Raw genomic sequence first — 15,426 nt, 5'->3', positions numbered from 1 at the left:
GCAACCGCCCGAGTTAGAGCAGGAGCCCGGCCCGAGTTACCAATTAACTGGCTCCACTGGCTTTCCTTTAAATAACGCGGACGTACGTGGGGTGTGAGGGGGACCGTGAGGGAGCGAGTGGCAGGCATGGCGTGCGCCCCGGGCCCAGACCCACGCGGGGCCGGCGGCGGGCACGAGAGGCCCAGCTGGGACAACAGGCTGCAGTACCTCCTGAGTTGCATCGGCTTTGCCGTGGGCCTGGGCAACATCTGGAGGTTCCCGTACCTGTGCCAGACGTACGGGGGAGGTGAGCCGTGGGCTGGGCCTCCGGGCCCGTCCCCGGGGGGCATCCCGGCCCTCGAGGTCCGGTCCGAGGGCGTCTCGGCCTTACGGGACTCAGGGGTGCTTTCTGCACACCGCCCTCCCCCGAGTTCCCCTGAGGTTCGCAGGTGCGCGCTGGCCGGGCCGCCTACCGCCCGGCCTGTGCACGGCCAGACCACCCTCCTCTCTTCCCAAGTCCGAGGTGGTGTCAGGCAACCGCCCTGTCACCCAGGGCCCTCGGGAGCTGACACGGAACGTCGCCCGGGCCAGGCTGGTCCTTTTCTGGGGTCCGACCTTGGGCCCCGTCTGGTTTCGGTGCCAGGTCAGCTTGCCTCAAGCCTCCTTCTGCACCTATAAGACCCGAGGGCCCCCAACAGTCCCGCGGGGCAATCTTCCCGGGTCCCCCAGGCGTCCGGTTGGCAACGTGGGGAGCGTCTCCTGCAGGGGAGACTCGTCGGCCCCCCCCAGAAGAAATGGCAATCTCCACGGGTGACCCCGCGCCGCCCTTTCCCGACGGGGAGTCGTCCTTCCCGCTCTCAAGGGCACACGGTGGCCCCCCTGGCAGCGGTAGGCAGACAGTGGTCAGGCCGTGGTGGGGCAGTGTGGGTGGGGGTCTCCGGCAGGCAGCCACGTGGCCGGGCCACCGTCTGGCATGGCTTCCCTGTTTATGAGGATACTGCTTCTGGAAGGTTTATTAGTTTTGTTCTGATTACCAGAAGCTGGAAGAGACCTGTGTCCCGGAACCGCTGGCCCACAGGTGTTGGAGCTTCCATGGGGGCGGGGGCGGGGGCGGGGGCGGGCGGGCGCCTGAGAGTAGAGGCTCCTTGGCACGGATCACGCAAAGCCCGGGGCGGAAGACCGGCTCGCTCCCTAGGCCCCCGTGCAGCCCCGTGCGCCGTGTCGAGCCTACACAGACGGGAGCCCGTTGGCTCAGCGCTGCGACGTGCCGGGGCCGTCCAGGGACGTACCTTCCGGGACCCTCATCGCCGCAGGCCATGCGCCGGGCTGCCTTCCCCGAGGGCTCAGGGTGTCTGAGTCCCCGGCACCTGGGATCTAGGGGGTCCTGGTGTCTAAATGCTTCCTTTAGGCCCTATTTCCAGGTGTGAAAACTCGGTGAAATGTCAGGAAATACGTTTCAAAACTTCTACTTTTCCTGAACAAGGAACCCTCACGTGTGAGAATGCCCTATTTTGTCTCACTTTGGCCACTACTGATTATTTCGATAAGAAGATGTATCACAGAATTGAGCAAAACCCTTGGGCGCACCTCCACGTGATTCTCTCACACCCACCCGGCTTCTTGGTGAGCGGTCAGCGCTTCCCAGCGAAAGGGACGTGGAACCCGCTAGTGGCCTCTTCGCGCACCTGCCGGGGTCTCGGCCTTCAGCCCAGGAACCCTTCTAACCGCGTCTGTGGCAACACAAGCGGGTGGCTCATCTCGTAAGCGGTCCAGGATTTCCGCACTGCCGCGTTCCGGACTTCCCGTTTCCGGAGGCTCCATCCAGGCGACAGAGCCTTGCCCGGAAAGTCGCACGGAATTAATCGCTGCGGTTGGCCGTCCGTAGGGAGAGTCGCCACGCTCCTCTCTTGCACTGGCTTCTGTATTGGCTGTTGACCTCCCACGTGACCTTTACGGCCGGGTCGTCAACGCGCACAAGACTCTCAGGGCTTCGCAGGCGTCGGGTGGGGTCTGGACTGCGTGGGGATGGATTTCCCGCTGGCCACACCGCGTCAACCCTCCACACAGACAGCACATCACTCTCCTGTCTTCTCCTCTGTCCCCTGGCCGTTCTCTCCATCCTGGTCTGCTGATTCTCAGCGGTGTGGGGCTCTGAACGCACGCGCAGTCTTTTCCTCCACCTGCTGAGCACGTGGGACGGGTGCACGTCGCCTCCGGCACCCTCACGTGGTGATGGCACTGGTGATGCACGGGGCTCTCCCAGACGCCCCGCGTGGGCACGTGAAGTGTGGTCTCAGCGGCCCCGGAGACCGGCGGGGACGAGACAAGAAAAGTTCCCGCTTCTCTCGAGCTCGGACGGCGGACCCGTGAGGGTGTTTGCCACACCAACCCGTTCTCCGAGACTCGGCAGAATTTAACCCATTTCGGCCGCACCTCCCTGAACTGAGCACAGACCCCTCAGGTCGAGGGCTCGGCCCACGTCACGGCCCCCAGCTCAGGATCGGACCTCAAGTGGCGGGTCCCCTGCTGACCCACAGCTCTTACCTGACTTTGCTACAAACGCCCAGCCCCACGTCAGGTTCACAGAACTGAGGAGAGCAGTTCGCTACTGTTACCAGATTTTTATAAGGAACACGGCTCACGGGGCCAGGTGTGGGGGTGACAGAGCTCCCGGCACAGCGCCCTCCCAGCACCGCCCGTGTTCACCGGCCTGGAAGCTCTCCAAACCGCGTGGCTCGGGGTCTCGTGGACATTCCGCTCGGAGGCACAGCCCACCGAATCGCCAGCCTGGAGGTCTGGTGGGGCTCGAGTCCCACTCCGCTAAGCACACGCTTGGGTCCTCCTGCCACCAGCAGCCATCCCCCGACAGGCGCGGTTTTCACCTAAGCCGCGGTCGGCACGCTCTCTGGGTAGGGCTTACACGCCCCTCACGCACGGAGATGCCCCCTCCTAACCGCACGGTCTCTGTAATCACAGACCTGCTCTGTTTCTTCTCCCCCAAGCACGGCAGACTCAGCTGCACCAGCTTAGCTGCGAAGACAAGCTCCCCTCCCCACCCCTCCCCGGCCCTGCCCCTCCTAGGTGCTCCCTGCCGGGCTGACCTCAGCCAGCCCCTGAGGCCCTGTCCCCGGGGTGGCCACTGAGGCCGAGTGTCCTCAGAATTGTACTTTCCTGACCCTCCACCTGTTCGCTGCTACATGGACGACCCCAGCAGGCACTGTTTTGCCCCAAACACGGGAGCCCTGTGCAGAAGCTTATGTGGGCTGAGGGCTCTGTAGCCATGTAGCCCCGTCCGGGGCCCCCACTCCGTGTCAAAACGTCTGATGGTGACCCAAGAGAGGAGGGGGAGGCCGGCAGACGATGAGGGGGAGCTCTCATGGGGGAGAGTCAGTCTCAGCCGAGCCAGGCAGACGCGGGGAGCACGGTCGCTGCCCTGCACCCATTTCGGCCAGTGTGGTTCCCTGGCGTTTCTGAGGCCCGTGCATGCAGGGGGGAGGAGCGGCTGTCAGTCCCGGAGCGTCTAAGGGCCAGGGTGTCCACGGACTGTGGTTACCTGGAAGAAAATGAGGCTCCCACCGTGGCGGGACCGGGACTCCCTCCCCCCGGCGGAATGAGAGCATCTCGGAGTCCAGCGGGATTCAGGGAACAGGCATCTCCCCACAGGAGCCCCCCCAGGCGACCAGGTCGGACCCCTCGGGGCTGTGGGCTCCAGGAGAGGCCGGGCGCCTCACTCCTCAACCCCGTGGCTTTTCCACTCCTTCTACGGCTGGCTCACCTCGTGGAAAGGCGTAGCTCCCCCAGCCACCCCAGGGGGTGCTCTGCGGGGAGCCCGTGTGGGTCCCCTCGGAGGCCTCTGGAGCCCCCACCCCACACCTCCCGGCGCCCGGACAGGGAGCAGAGGCCCCGCTCGGCCCAAGGCGTGGAGAGACAGGTCCCGGCCCGTACTCAGGCGGGACGTCACCGTGCTCCAGCGCTCCCCCAAGAGCACGGAGCAGCCCCACGTCACAGGAGGGCCCGTAACGGGGGTTCGGGGCGTCCCCGTAAGGACAAGACTGCCCTTTGCGGCGGGAAACCCTCCGCCACAGCGTCACGCGGTGGGACGTGTCGAGCAACTTCAAACGGTGGCAGAACCAGGGCCCGACGTGCGGGCCCGGGTCCCCTCTCAGGAGGCCGCGGGCACCTCTCCCCGAGCCCGAGGCCCCACCGGGCAGACACTGACCCTCCGGCGACCACTGTGTCTTCGCAGGGGCCTTCCTCATCCCCTACCTCGTCGCCCTGGTTCTCGAGGGAATCCCACTCTTCCACATCGAGCTGGCCATCGGCCAGCACCTGCGGACAGGCAGCGTCGGGGTGTGGAAGGCCGTGTCGCCCTACCTGGGCGGAGTGGGTAGGCTGCCCCCACCCCTGCCCCCCCGCCCGTAGCGGTTGGGAGGGCGGGAGACCGCGGGTCCCGCGGGAGCCCCGTGTCAGCTCGTCACGCCAGGCCACGCTTGGTGGCTTCGCACCCGCCCCAAAGATGCCCTGACGTGATGGAGACGTGACCGGGCAGGACAAGCACACGGTGGCGCCCCTGTGAAGCTAGCTCCAGTCACGGTCTGAGGACACCCATCCCAGGAGGCCGTTTTGTTCCCCCAAAGCCCAAGCGGGGACCCGGGTGCGGGGCGCCGTGTGGGGTGAGCCCAGAGAGCGCGAGGAGGAGGCAGGCAGCAGGCTGTCCCCGGTCACGTGGGTGTGTGTCCCACAGGCGCCAAGCCCACACATCCTGGGAGCTCCCGAGTCTCCGGGGAGGCCCCGGGCAGAGGAGAGGCCCGGGCCTGGGGTGCCTGTGAGGTGGGCGCTGCAGGGGGGGGGGCCGAGCGGCACCCCTGGGTCTGTGACACGACACCCCCCGCAACGTGGCTACGGTGCCTCCTGAAGGCCTCCCCGGGAGGCCAGCGGAAGCGCAGACCGTAGTGCAGCTGAGGGCGGTGCCACGTGGCCGTGAAAACGGCGTGTGGCCCCCGAGTGCGTGCGGCCAGAGGCAGGCCAGCGGCGGGGAGGGCAACGGGAGGCCTTGGGGACGGCAGGGAGCAGGAGCGGGGTGGCCGGGACCCCGGCGAGGCGCCGACTGTCGCCCGTCCGCAGGGCTGGGCTGCCTCACCGTGTCCTTTCTGGTCAGCATGTACTACAACACCGTCCTGACGTGGGTGCTGTGGTATTTCCTCAACTCCTTCCAGAACCCGCTCCCCTGGGGCTCGTGCCCGCTGGACCTCAACCGCACAGGTAGTGCTGAGGGCTGGGAGGCTCAGTGTCCTGGCTCCCAGGGGCCCCGCACGGGCTCCCCGAAGCATCACATTTGAAATCCCGTTCTCACCCCACTAACTCCAACCCCTGATGGACCTGGGGCCCCCAGGGACCCCTGTACTCACAGCACAGCTTCGTGCTTGCCCGGCGACGGGAGGGTGAGTGGCTGTCACCTCGGCTCTTGCTGACTTAAGTCCAGACCTGGGCCAAGCGCTCCGTCAGGGGACACTGTCAAAGCTGTCTTCCAGTTGGCTTGCCCAGCTGTGCTAACCCCCCCTTCCCTTCCTGCCTCTGCTGATACTAACTTGAGTTCGGCACGTTCTGAACAAGGCCAGCCTGGGCGGGGGGGGGGGGGGGGGGGGGGGCAAGTCTGGGCCCTGGAGCTCCCCGGGTCAGCCCTCTAGGCCTCAGCTGGACACCCTGGGCAGCAGAGGGCACGGGTCTCACCTGCTGTGCTTGGTGCTCAGCCAGCAGCCCCAGGACAATTATCTATGAACTGCACCCCCGGGCGGAGGCCTGCAGAGCCCGGATCCAGGCCCGAGCCCCGTGGCCAGCCCTTGACGGGCCCTCCCGGGTTCCAGGGTTCGAGGCAGAGTGCCAGGCCAGCAGCCCCGTGAGCTACTTCTGGTACCGGCGGACGCTGAACATCACGGCCGACATCAGCGACAGCGGCTCCATCCAGTGGCGGCTGCTGGCCTGCTTGGCCGCGTCCTGGGCCGTCGTGTACCTGTGTGTCATCAGAGGCATCGAATCCATGGGGAAGGTGAGCCCCTGGGGCGGACCCCACTGCCCAGCTCCCTTCGGCTCAGTGTTTGCTGGGAGGCTGTGCTGGGAGGGTGCAGATGTGAGGACCCTGCGCCGCTCTGTGAACGTGGCAGGTGTTTCCCTTTCTCCTTTTAACCTGTTCGGGTCTCTACGTGTCAGGTGTGTTTCTTGTCGACACACCCGGTTCGGGTCTTGCTTTTTTTCCTGGGCTGGCAGTCCCTGCCCTTGTTTGGCTGTTCAGACCATCTGCGTTTGGTGCGACTCTGAGTCTGGTCTCAGCCCGCCATCCTGTGTCCCGCGGGTCCCCTCCGTTCTCCGTCCCCGCTTCTCCCAGTCCCCGGGTATTTCTGGTGACGCCCGTCCCCGTCCTGTGCCAGCTTCTCAGCGGCGACCGTTCAGTCTCAGGGATGGATTCGGGGCGCGGCCATCAGTCCCTCTGGGAGCGATGCTGCCCACCGAGTGAGGCAGGGGCCCTCGCTCCCGCTGCACTGCCCCCTCCGCTTTCCCCCGACTGGTGCACATTTCACAAACACTGCTGTGAGCAGCGGGTGCGTGGCTGGCACATTTGTGTTCAACAGCGTACCGTCTTGTAGCGATATTTACGTGGTTCCTGAGCAGAGAGGACCCAGGGGGCCCCGGGCCCACGAGCCCCCCTCGGGCGTGCACCCTCTCTTCTCCGGGGGCGCGGACAGGCCCGGGGCTTCACGCATCCCCCCTCACAACGCCAGCGACGCGGCTCCCGGCACACAGCTGTGCCCTCTCACACAGATCCCGGCGTGTGTACGTGCCCGCACACTTACTCAGTCGGGTGTGAGCATTATAGTTGCTCTCACGTGAGCATCTTCATGACTTAGAGGACCGGAATGACTGAATTAGACCAAAGCAACCGTGAGGCCCAACAAGCCAGCCAGAAACTCCAAATGACCCTGCAGCAGACGCCCTAGAGAGACACCCGGGCGACTCCCCAGTCAGTCTGTGCTCGGGGACCTGGGGGCGGTGGGGAGGGAAGACCGTCCGTCGTCTGCGGATTCCTTCTGTGTGGACCCCTGACCACACCTGACGGGGCCCTGGTCCTAGGCTGGGGAAAGGGGTGCGGGTGGGTGTGTGGTCCCTGCGAAGTGGCCACTTGTGGGCACTGGGGGCGGGGGGAGGAGGGAGGCCCACCTGCCCCGTGGGGACCGTGCCCACCCACAGACACAAGGGCGTATGTGAACCCACGTGTGACCGTCCCCGTGAGCCCCCAACCCTCAGAGACTGACTGGGGCCCACACCCCCAGGCCCCGGGCTGCTGGCCGCCTCCCCCCAGCCCGAATCCCGGATGAGAGACGGGAGCCTGGCCACTGAGGCGTTCACGTCACGTCTGCCTCTTAAAGGTTTTGTACCGAACAGATACCGTTGCAAAGTCTAACGATTTTTTTCTCTTAAGGCAATTTATTTCACAGCCCTGTTCCCTTACCTGGTCCTGACAATCTTCCTTATCAGAGGACTCAGCCTGCCCGGGGCGGTCAAAGGGTTAACGTACCTGTTCACGCCAGATGTAAGTTGGTCTGAACTGAAGTCTGGGCTCCTGGAAACACCTGAGTCAGACCCAGAGCCCAGCCCAGCTCACTCCATCCCCTGGCCATGTGCATGGCCGTGAGCCACAGGCCAGGGCACCCGGGGCCGTGTGGGGGTGAGGGCGGGGGGGATGCTATGGGGTCTCAGAGAGGAGGGTAGGGTCAGAGTGCAGGGAGCAGACGGAGGGCTTGGTTCGTGACACGTGGACTTTGGTGCCTGAGGGATGTTGCGGGTGGGGTTCGGAGGAGAAGCCGGCCGGGGCCCCGGACGTCCCACCCCTAGTGCCCAGACCCCCCACCTCCAAGGGTTTCTCCTGCTGCGTGCACCCCGCCAGGTGAAGGGCCGCAGCCCGCACCCTCCTAGACCACCCCACGCCCTGCGGGCCCCCGGCGTCCCCTGGGAGTTTCCGGGGGCCGCACAGGGCGTGGGCTCGGCCTGCCCGTCCCGTCCCCCGCAGCAGAAACACCAGGGAGCGTGTGCACGTGGAGCTGCCGGGGCCCTTCCGTCGCTCAGAGCCCCCACGTCTTCGAGGAGCAGAGGAGGCACGCCCGCGTCTTGTCACTGGGACCTCAGCCCTGAGAGGCCTGTCGGCCGCGTTCTCAGAGCCCGTGTGCCCCACGCAGATGGGAGCCGTGGGTTTATTTAACATGTCCCGTTTGGGACATCCGGGGCTGTGGGCTCCCCGGTCAGTGTGACCTGTCTGCTGCACGACGGGGTCCCCCTGTCTTTCCAGGTGCGGATTCTCCAGAGCCCCCGCGTGTGGCTGGATGCAGCCACACAGATATTCTTTTCCCTGTCCCTGGCCTTTGGAGGACACATCGCTTTTGCGAGTTACAACCCGCACAGGTAGGGGCCGGACTCAGGGCGGGTTCCCGGCCTCCTGTCCCCAAGCTCCTGGGAGCAGCACAGAGCGCCCCCGTCGGGACACCCTGCGCAGGGGGAGGGTGAACTGCTGTGAACCTGTGATCAGAAGGGACTCGTGGGGATTCTACCAGTTACTCGGCCATCCCCTGAGGGCTGGGGGTTAGGGCCCCTACGGCAGCTTCTGGCGTGTTCCGGAGGAAGAGTGCCGGATAACCAATCCCAGGAACAAGGCCGTAACGGAGGCTGACGCCAACGGGACCATGTGTGTGTGCCATGCACAAGGCCAGAAAGGCAGAAATGCAGTGTGTGTCAGCCTCCCCGGTCACTGCTCACTCTCCCACCTCGTGGGGGAGACCCGAGCTGCTCGGTCACTGACGCACCATCCGCCGCGTCGTAAACCAGGCCACCTCCACACGAACATGGTTCTACGAGGTGGCCAGAACCTCTCCCCTCAGAGGCACAGGGGTGGGGATGCGGGTGCTGGGCCTGGGTGCTTCACACGACTGCCCCTGACAAGTGACCGCCCCAGCCTGCTCCAAGGGGCTCGGGTGCTCTCTCACACGGAGACCATCTCAGCAAGGCTGCTCCATGGTGCCCTGTGTCATCCTCGGCGACCTGTGCCCAGGCCTTGGGGGCAGGGTGGGGGCTGAGGGCTTTAGCCAGTCCACAGCCCTGAGCTGGGGTGGGTGCGTGGCAGGGAGGCTTTTGGGGTGGGGGTTAGCAGGGAGGGGGTCAGAGGGGAGGTGTGGTCAGGGAGGGGTCAGTGGGGAAGGGGTCAGCAGGGAGGGGTCAGTGGGAGGGATCAGCAGGGAGGTGTGGGCAGGGAAGGGGTCAGCGGGGAAGGGTCAGTGGGGAGGTGCTCAGTGGGGAGGTGTAGTCAGGGCAGGGTCAATGGAGAGGGGTCAGTGGGAGGGATTAGCAGGGAGGTGTGGTCAGGGAGGGGTCAGTGAGGAAGGGTCAATGGGAAGGGGGTCAGCAGGGAGGTGTGGTCAGGGAGGGGTCAGCAGGGAGGTGTGGTCAGGGAGGGGTCAGCAGGGTGGTGTGGTCAGGGAGGGGTCAGTGGGGAAGGGTCAGTGGGGAGGGGCTCAGCGGGGAGGTGTGGTCAGGGAGGGGTCAGTGGGAGGGATTAGCAGGGAGGTGTGGTCAGGGAGGGGTCAGTGAGGAAGGGTCAATGGGAGGGGGTCAGCAGGGACGTGTGGTCAGGGAGGGGTCAGCAGGGAGGTGTGGGCAGGGAGAGGGTCAGTGGGGAGGGGTCTGAGCCAGTCCTGAGACTGTCGGGAACAGCGCCGGCGCTCAGGGCCGCCGGCATACCAGCTCCGTGTGCAGGGTGGGGCGTGGGGGGGTGTGTGCGTAGTGGCCCGGAGCACAGCGGCACAATGTGCGTGTGTCCGCCAGGAACAACTGTGAGAAGGACGCAGTGATCATCTCCCTGGTCAACAGCCTGACCTCCCTCTACGCGTCCATTGCTATGTTTTCCGTTCTGGGATTCAAGGCGGCCAACGACCATGGGCGTTGCCTGGACAGGTGAGCACGGTGCCCGTGGAGGCTCTGAGGGTGAGGTGTCCGCGGAGCACAGGGCCCCACACGACCACCCTTATATCCCTAGGGAGTGAGGTGGAGAGTCCCCAGAAGCCCGCGTCCACCCGCAGCCTGGAACGTGACCTGATGCGGACGTGGGGTCTTTGGCAGATGTGGGTTAAGATGAGGTCATGCTGAGTGAGGACCTGACCCAGTGAGCGGGCTCCTCATGAGAGACGGGCAGGGGCATGCGTGTGTGCACACACGCGTGAACACGCACACGCAGGAGGCCATGTGATGAGAGAGGGATTGGAGGGACGCGGCCAGAAGCCCAGGGACGCCTGGGGCACCAGGGGCTGGAAGAAGCGGGAAGGACCCTCCCCTGGAGCCTCAGGACGTAGCGCAGCCCTGCCCACACCCTACCTGGGACTTCCGGCCTCAGAGCTGGGGGAGGATGAATGTTGCTTCGAGGCCGTCTGTGGTCATTTGCCACAACAGCCCAGGACATGGAGGCGGTCGGAATGGCCTCACATTTGGAGCTACTGCATCGACGGCCCAGCTGTGCCAAGACGGCTGATTCTAGCTTGCAGACGGCGGTGGCTCACCCGCCAGAACCCGGAGCGGAGCAGAGGCACACCCTGTACCAGCTGCCAAGCGCCCACAGCGCCCAGAGTGGCCCCACGACCAGGCCCCTGTCCACAGCGCCACCTGTTCTGACCACGCTCGGGCCACGCTGAGGGCAGAGGGGGAGACAGAGCAGCTGCACCACGGGCAGCCTGAGCTTGGGCACAGCGGGGTGCGTGCACCCTGCGGAATGTTCCAGAGGCTGCAGCGCCCACACGGTGAACAGCGTGACCCCCAGTGGGGGCCGGGGGGGGGTCAGTACTTCCAGCTGTTTCCACGGAGCACTGTGAACGAGTGTCGGTCCGTGGACACTGCCCAGGGTGGCGGCAGTGACTCCGGCAGGGCTGACGAGGCTCCCCTGTGCGCCCCGGCTCGGCCACCTGGCACGTGGGACACCAGACAGCACTCGAGCGCCGCACTCGGGGGACATTTTAAATAGCAAATCACCGGCAAAGAGCACAAAAGCACGATCACAATGGCGCTGACCGGACTGTGAAGGTGTTTGCGGAAGGCAGGGCGTCGGTGCAACTCTGGGCCCGGCCACTGCCAACCCCAGAAGCAGCACCAGTCCTAACGTCAGGGTCACGGACACAAACAGCAAGCGGGCAGATCGAAACGCCCGGGGACGCCCACCGGCCTGTGCGTGAGCCACCAGCCTTGAAGACCGGGAGCGACTGACGGAGGCAGCAGGCGGCCGGAAAGCAGGGGCCCCGGTTCTTCCTGAAACACTTCCAGGGCGCCGCCCCGGGGCCCAGGTCGAGGAGGCCAGGGTGCTGCCACCACCCCACTGTGGCCCTCGGGGAGCGTCCCCGCAGGCCCGGTCCCTCAGCACCCCCTGCGAGTGCTGCTGTCCTCCCGGGTGCTTCCGGGGTGCAGGGCGCCCAGCCCATCGTGCGCCGGCCTCTGTCTCTGCAGAAACATCCTCCGGCTCATCAACGCGTTCGAGCTCCCGGACCAGAGCGTCAACAGGGACGACTATGCTGCCGTCCTCTCGCACCTGAACGCCACCCAGCCCGAGAGGGTGGCCCGGCTCTGCCTGGAGACCTGCCGCCTGGAAGACTTTCTGGACAAGGTACCTGAGGGGCCGCAAACCTTCTCCACAGGCCTGGACCAGACCGGCCTGCGGGCTGTGGATAAAGGACACTGGGCCGACCCCCTGCCTCGGCCAGGCTTGGCTTCCAGAGCGCCTGTGGCCTCAGATGCAGTGTGTCCGGCGGGGGCAGCAGGCTGGGGTGGGCCGGCCCGGGACACCGGCTGCTGCTGGTGCGCAGAGCCCGGGTCACGCGGGTGGGGCAGCAGGCTGGGGTGGGCCATCAGAAGGCGGGTTCTCGGGGCAGCTGACGGGCACCTGAGCCCAACGTCCCGGGGCCCGCGGTCACCCGCTGGCTGCGAGGTGTTAAAGGGGAAGAGGTTCTGTCCCCTCAGGGGCACAGCCGTGGCTGGTCCTGCGGCCAGAAAGGGTGGGGCCGCTGCTTTCCCCTTGGGGGGGGGGTTGTCGGTCACCACGATGTGTCACCTGGGGCTTGCTGGCGCACGTGCATTGCAGAGCGCCTCCGGCACGGGGCTGGCCTTCATCATCTTCACGGAAGCCATCCTCCACATGCCGGGGGCCCCCGGCTGGGCCGTGCTCTTCTTTGGGATGCTGTTCACCTTGGGCCTGTCGTCCATGTTCGGGAACATGGAGAGCATCATTACGCCACTCCTGGATATGGGGGTCACGCACAGATTCATCCCCAAGGAGGTCCTGACTGGTGAGTGGATGGGCCCATCCCCCGTCCTCCCACCCGCCGTCCCGATACCCTTCGTCCACGAAGGCTCTGGGGCTGTGGCCCGGTCCCGGGGGAAGGCTGGGTCTGGCTCGTCACCCCTCGGGGCCGGTCTCGGTGGCTCTCTCCCTGACCCAACAGCCCACGAGGGCCAGCACAGGAGAGCAGGGGGTCAGGCAGGCGCAGACCGGCCCCCCCCCCACCCCCGACCGGCCCCAGCACTGCTCACCGACGCCAAGCCGCCATCCCGTGCCCTCCTGTCTCTGGCCACGGTGCAGGGCGGCAGCGGGAGGAGCGGACGAAGAGAGGGGGCGCACGGGCCGGGGCGGGGGCCGCGGAGGCCGGGTGCCGCTCAGACCAGGGGGCCCCGTTCCCCCAGGGCTGGCCTGCCTGGTCTGCTTCCTCTCGGCGATCTGCTTCACGCTGCAGTCAGGAAACTACTGGCTGGAGATTTTCGACAACTATGCTGCGCCTCTGAACCTCATGGTCTTTGCGTTCTTTGAAGTGGTCGGGGTGGCTTACGTTTATGGGGTGCAGCGGTGAGTGAGCCGCCCCTCGGGGCCCCGCCCTCTGCTCCCCGCGCCCCTGAGGGTACGGCGTCTGGGCATCCAGCAGCTGGTCTCCCGGGCAGCACAGGACGGGGCGGGACCGCCTGAGCCTCTCCCCAAAACAAACGGGGCGGCTCCCAGAGCTCCCAAGAAGCGCCCTGGGGGCTCTCCTCCCCCTGGCTGTGCGACCTTCAACCTTCTGGGGGGGGGGCAGTGGTGGTGGCAAGATGGCTGGTCTCCAACCAGGCAGGGCAGGTTGCTAAGGTCGCCCCCATCCCAGAGGCCTCTGAGAACGCCCCTCTCGGTCCCGCCCATCCTGCCCGCATCGGCCCACTGCACACCTGCTCTCACACCTGTCACACCTGTCCCCACATCCGTGCCCATCTGTCCCCCTTGGACTCACACCTGTCCCACTTGTGCTCACACTTGTACTCACACCTGTCAGTCTCACCTGTCACACACCTGCTGCCCCAACCATAGCCCTGCTCAGATGGTCCCAGCAGTTGTGACCTCTGTCCTTGTTCCTCAAGGGGTCCTGGGAGGCCCTGCATGCCAGGGCCTTCATCGCTACTCTGTGGGTACAGGGGCCAGAGGTCTCGTCCCAAGGAGGGACACTGGCCACCTAGAGAGGCAGGAGCGGGGCTGGCCCACAACGTGAGGAGACACGGTGAGCCCTGGGTACAACCAGCCGTGGGGTCTCAGGACGGCTGGGGCCCGTCGGGGCTCCACTGCCCACACTGTCTCTCGGCAGCTGGAGCCTCCCTCAGGGGGAGGTCCAGGGGGCCTGCCCGGGGCAACTTACTAGGGCCCGGGCCGGCCTCCTCCTTGGGGTTGGCAGAGGCTGGGAGGCCCCAGGAGGCCCGCCTGTCCAGCCCTCTCCCCCGACTGGTCGATCTGATTGCTGGGACCTTTTCCACGCAGGCCTGGGGGGGTGGGGTGAGTCCCCGTCAGGACCCGAGAGTGCTGCCCCAGCTGGCGGCGGCTCAGAAAGTTCAGCGCGGAGGTGGGGGACGGCCCCGTGGGCCACATCTCAGTAGCCCCGTGAGTGAGCCCGAGCCCGGTGTCCCTGTGGCAGGTTCAGCGATGACGTAGAGAGCATGACGGGGAGGCGGCCCGGCCTCTACTGGCAGGTGACCTGGAAGGTTGTCAGCCCGCTGCTACTGCTCACCATCTTTGTGGCCTACGTTGTCACCCTGGCCCGGACGCCGCTCAGCTACAAGGCCTGGGACACCCAATACGTACGTCCTCTGGGGGGCCTGGCCTGGCCCTTCCCCGGTGTTGCCCCACGTGACCCTGTGGGCCGCCTTTGCCAAGACCCTAGGCCGCCGGAACTCCATCGTCCCACGGGGCGTCAGAGCTGACTCTGGCAGGGGCCGTGGGCCCCGGTCAGTGGTGGGGGGACCAGAGCAACCCTCAGATCCTGGAGCGGCTCACACAGGGACATGGCCTTGAGCCACCCCTCACACACACCTTGGGGCTGGCCCACGGATGCCCACTCCTGGTCCGAGTTGAAGGAAGGTGTGCAGGATGCGTGTCACTGAGCTGCCACCAAACCGCGTGAGGACAGGAGCATAGGTCACTCCCTGGGGCCAGCCCTTGTCCCCTGGGCTGCACTCGGAGCTGTGACGCCCTGACCGGCCACCACCTCTGGCCCCTCAAAACTTCGTCTGTGCTGCGGCGTCTTCTCCCCAGCGTGACATTGCCAGACACTGCAGAAGGAGCAGTGGCACATTTGTCAAGAATTTTCACGAATTTTGCCCTATCAGATTCACACGCTAGTGCCTCACGTTGGCCTCAAAAGAGGTGCCTGAAGTCAGGTGGGCGGTGTTGCCCCGCCTTACAGAGAAGGGAGCGGGGGGGCGGGGGGGCACAGGGTCCGCCCGCGTCCAGCAGGTCAGGCTGGAGCAGCCCCTCAGGCCGGTGGGAGGCTCTCTGCAGGGCACAGTGTCCCGAACCCCAGACCCCCAATCCCCACGAGGCTTCAGGGCCCTGTACCGCCCCCCCTCCCCCGGAGAAGAGGCGGGGTGAGGCCGCCCCCCACCGCTCAGTCACCGTGGCCGCGTGTCCCTCTAGGTGCGGTTCCCGACGCGGCAGGAGAAGTCCTACCCGGGCTGGGTGCAGGCCGCCTGTGTCCTCCTGTGCTTCCTGCCTGTACTGTGGGTCCCGGCCGTGGCACTGGCCCAGCTGCTAGCTGCACACAGACGGAAGAAGGACACCGGGCGGGACAGGTGCCCGAAGCTGTAGGGCGGAGGGGCCTGCTGAGGGCTGGGCAGGGGGTGGCGGGGAGGGCCAGCCCGTGTGCCACGTGCTCACATTACACCTGCCCCCATCCTGAGGCCTGTGGTTGCTGCTTCCCAACACCGTCGCGCTCCCCAGACCCTGCTCCGGGTACAGCCTGCCTCCATCCCCATGGTCCACACTGTCCTCCAAATGGGAGAGAGCCTGGTGTCCAGCTCCTGGGGCCCTGCCACCTGGGTGGCCAGACGCTGAGCCCAGCAAGGGCATCCACGGGCAGAAGGACG

The 15,426-nt window shown here is 66.2% G+C and overlaps 1 protein-coding gene across 2 annotated transcripts; it reads left to right on the top strand.

Annotated features, from left to right (window-relative positions):
• The first annotated feature begins 82 nt into the window (after positions 1-82).
• On the top strand, positions 83-15,239 carry SLC6A18 (solute carrier family 6 member 18). 2 transcript variants are annotated; one of them, XM_045039367.1, is made up of 12 exons: positions 83-286; positions 4,226-4,366; positions 5,104-5,241; positions 5,730-6,025; positions 7,454-7,564; positions 8,318-8,430; positions 9,844-9,972; positions 11,506-11,662; positions 12,137-12,341; positions 12,736-12,895; positions 13,980-14,142; positions 14,978-15,239. In XM_045039367.1, the coding sequence occupies exons 1-12, from the start codon at positions 127-129 to the stop codon at positions 15,146-15,148; spliced, it is 1,944 nt and encodes a 647-aa protein (XP_044895302.1). In that variant the 5' UTR covers positions 83-126; the 3' UTR covers positions 15,149-15,239. The 2 variants fall into 2 exon arrangements, with proteins under 2 accessions (XP_044895302.1, XP_019668692.2); XM_019813133.2 differs by having other exon boundaries at positions 84-286; positions 5,844-6,025.
• The last annotated feature ends 187 nt before the right edge of the window (positions 15,240-15,426 follow it).

This window comes from Felis catus, chromosome A1 (assembly GCF_018350175.1).
Source record: "Felis catus isolate Fca126 chromosome A1, F.catus_Fca126_mat1.0, whole genome shotgun sequence".
NCBI lineage: Eukaryota > Metazoa > Chordata > Mammalia > Carnivora > Felidae > Felis > Felis catus.
This window is presented reverse-complemented; position numbering and strand designations above follow the sequence as displayed.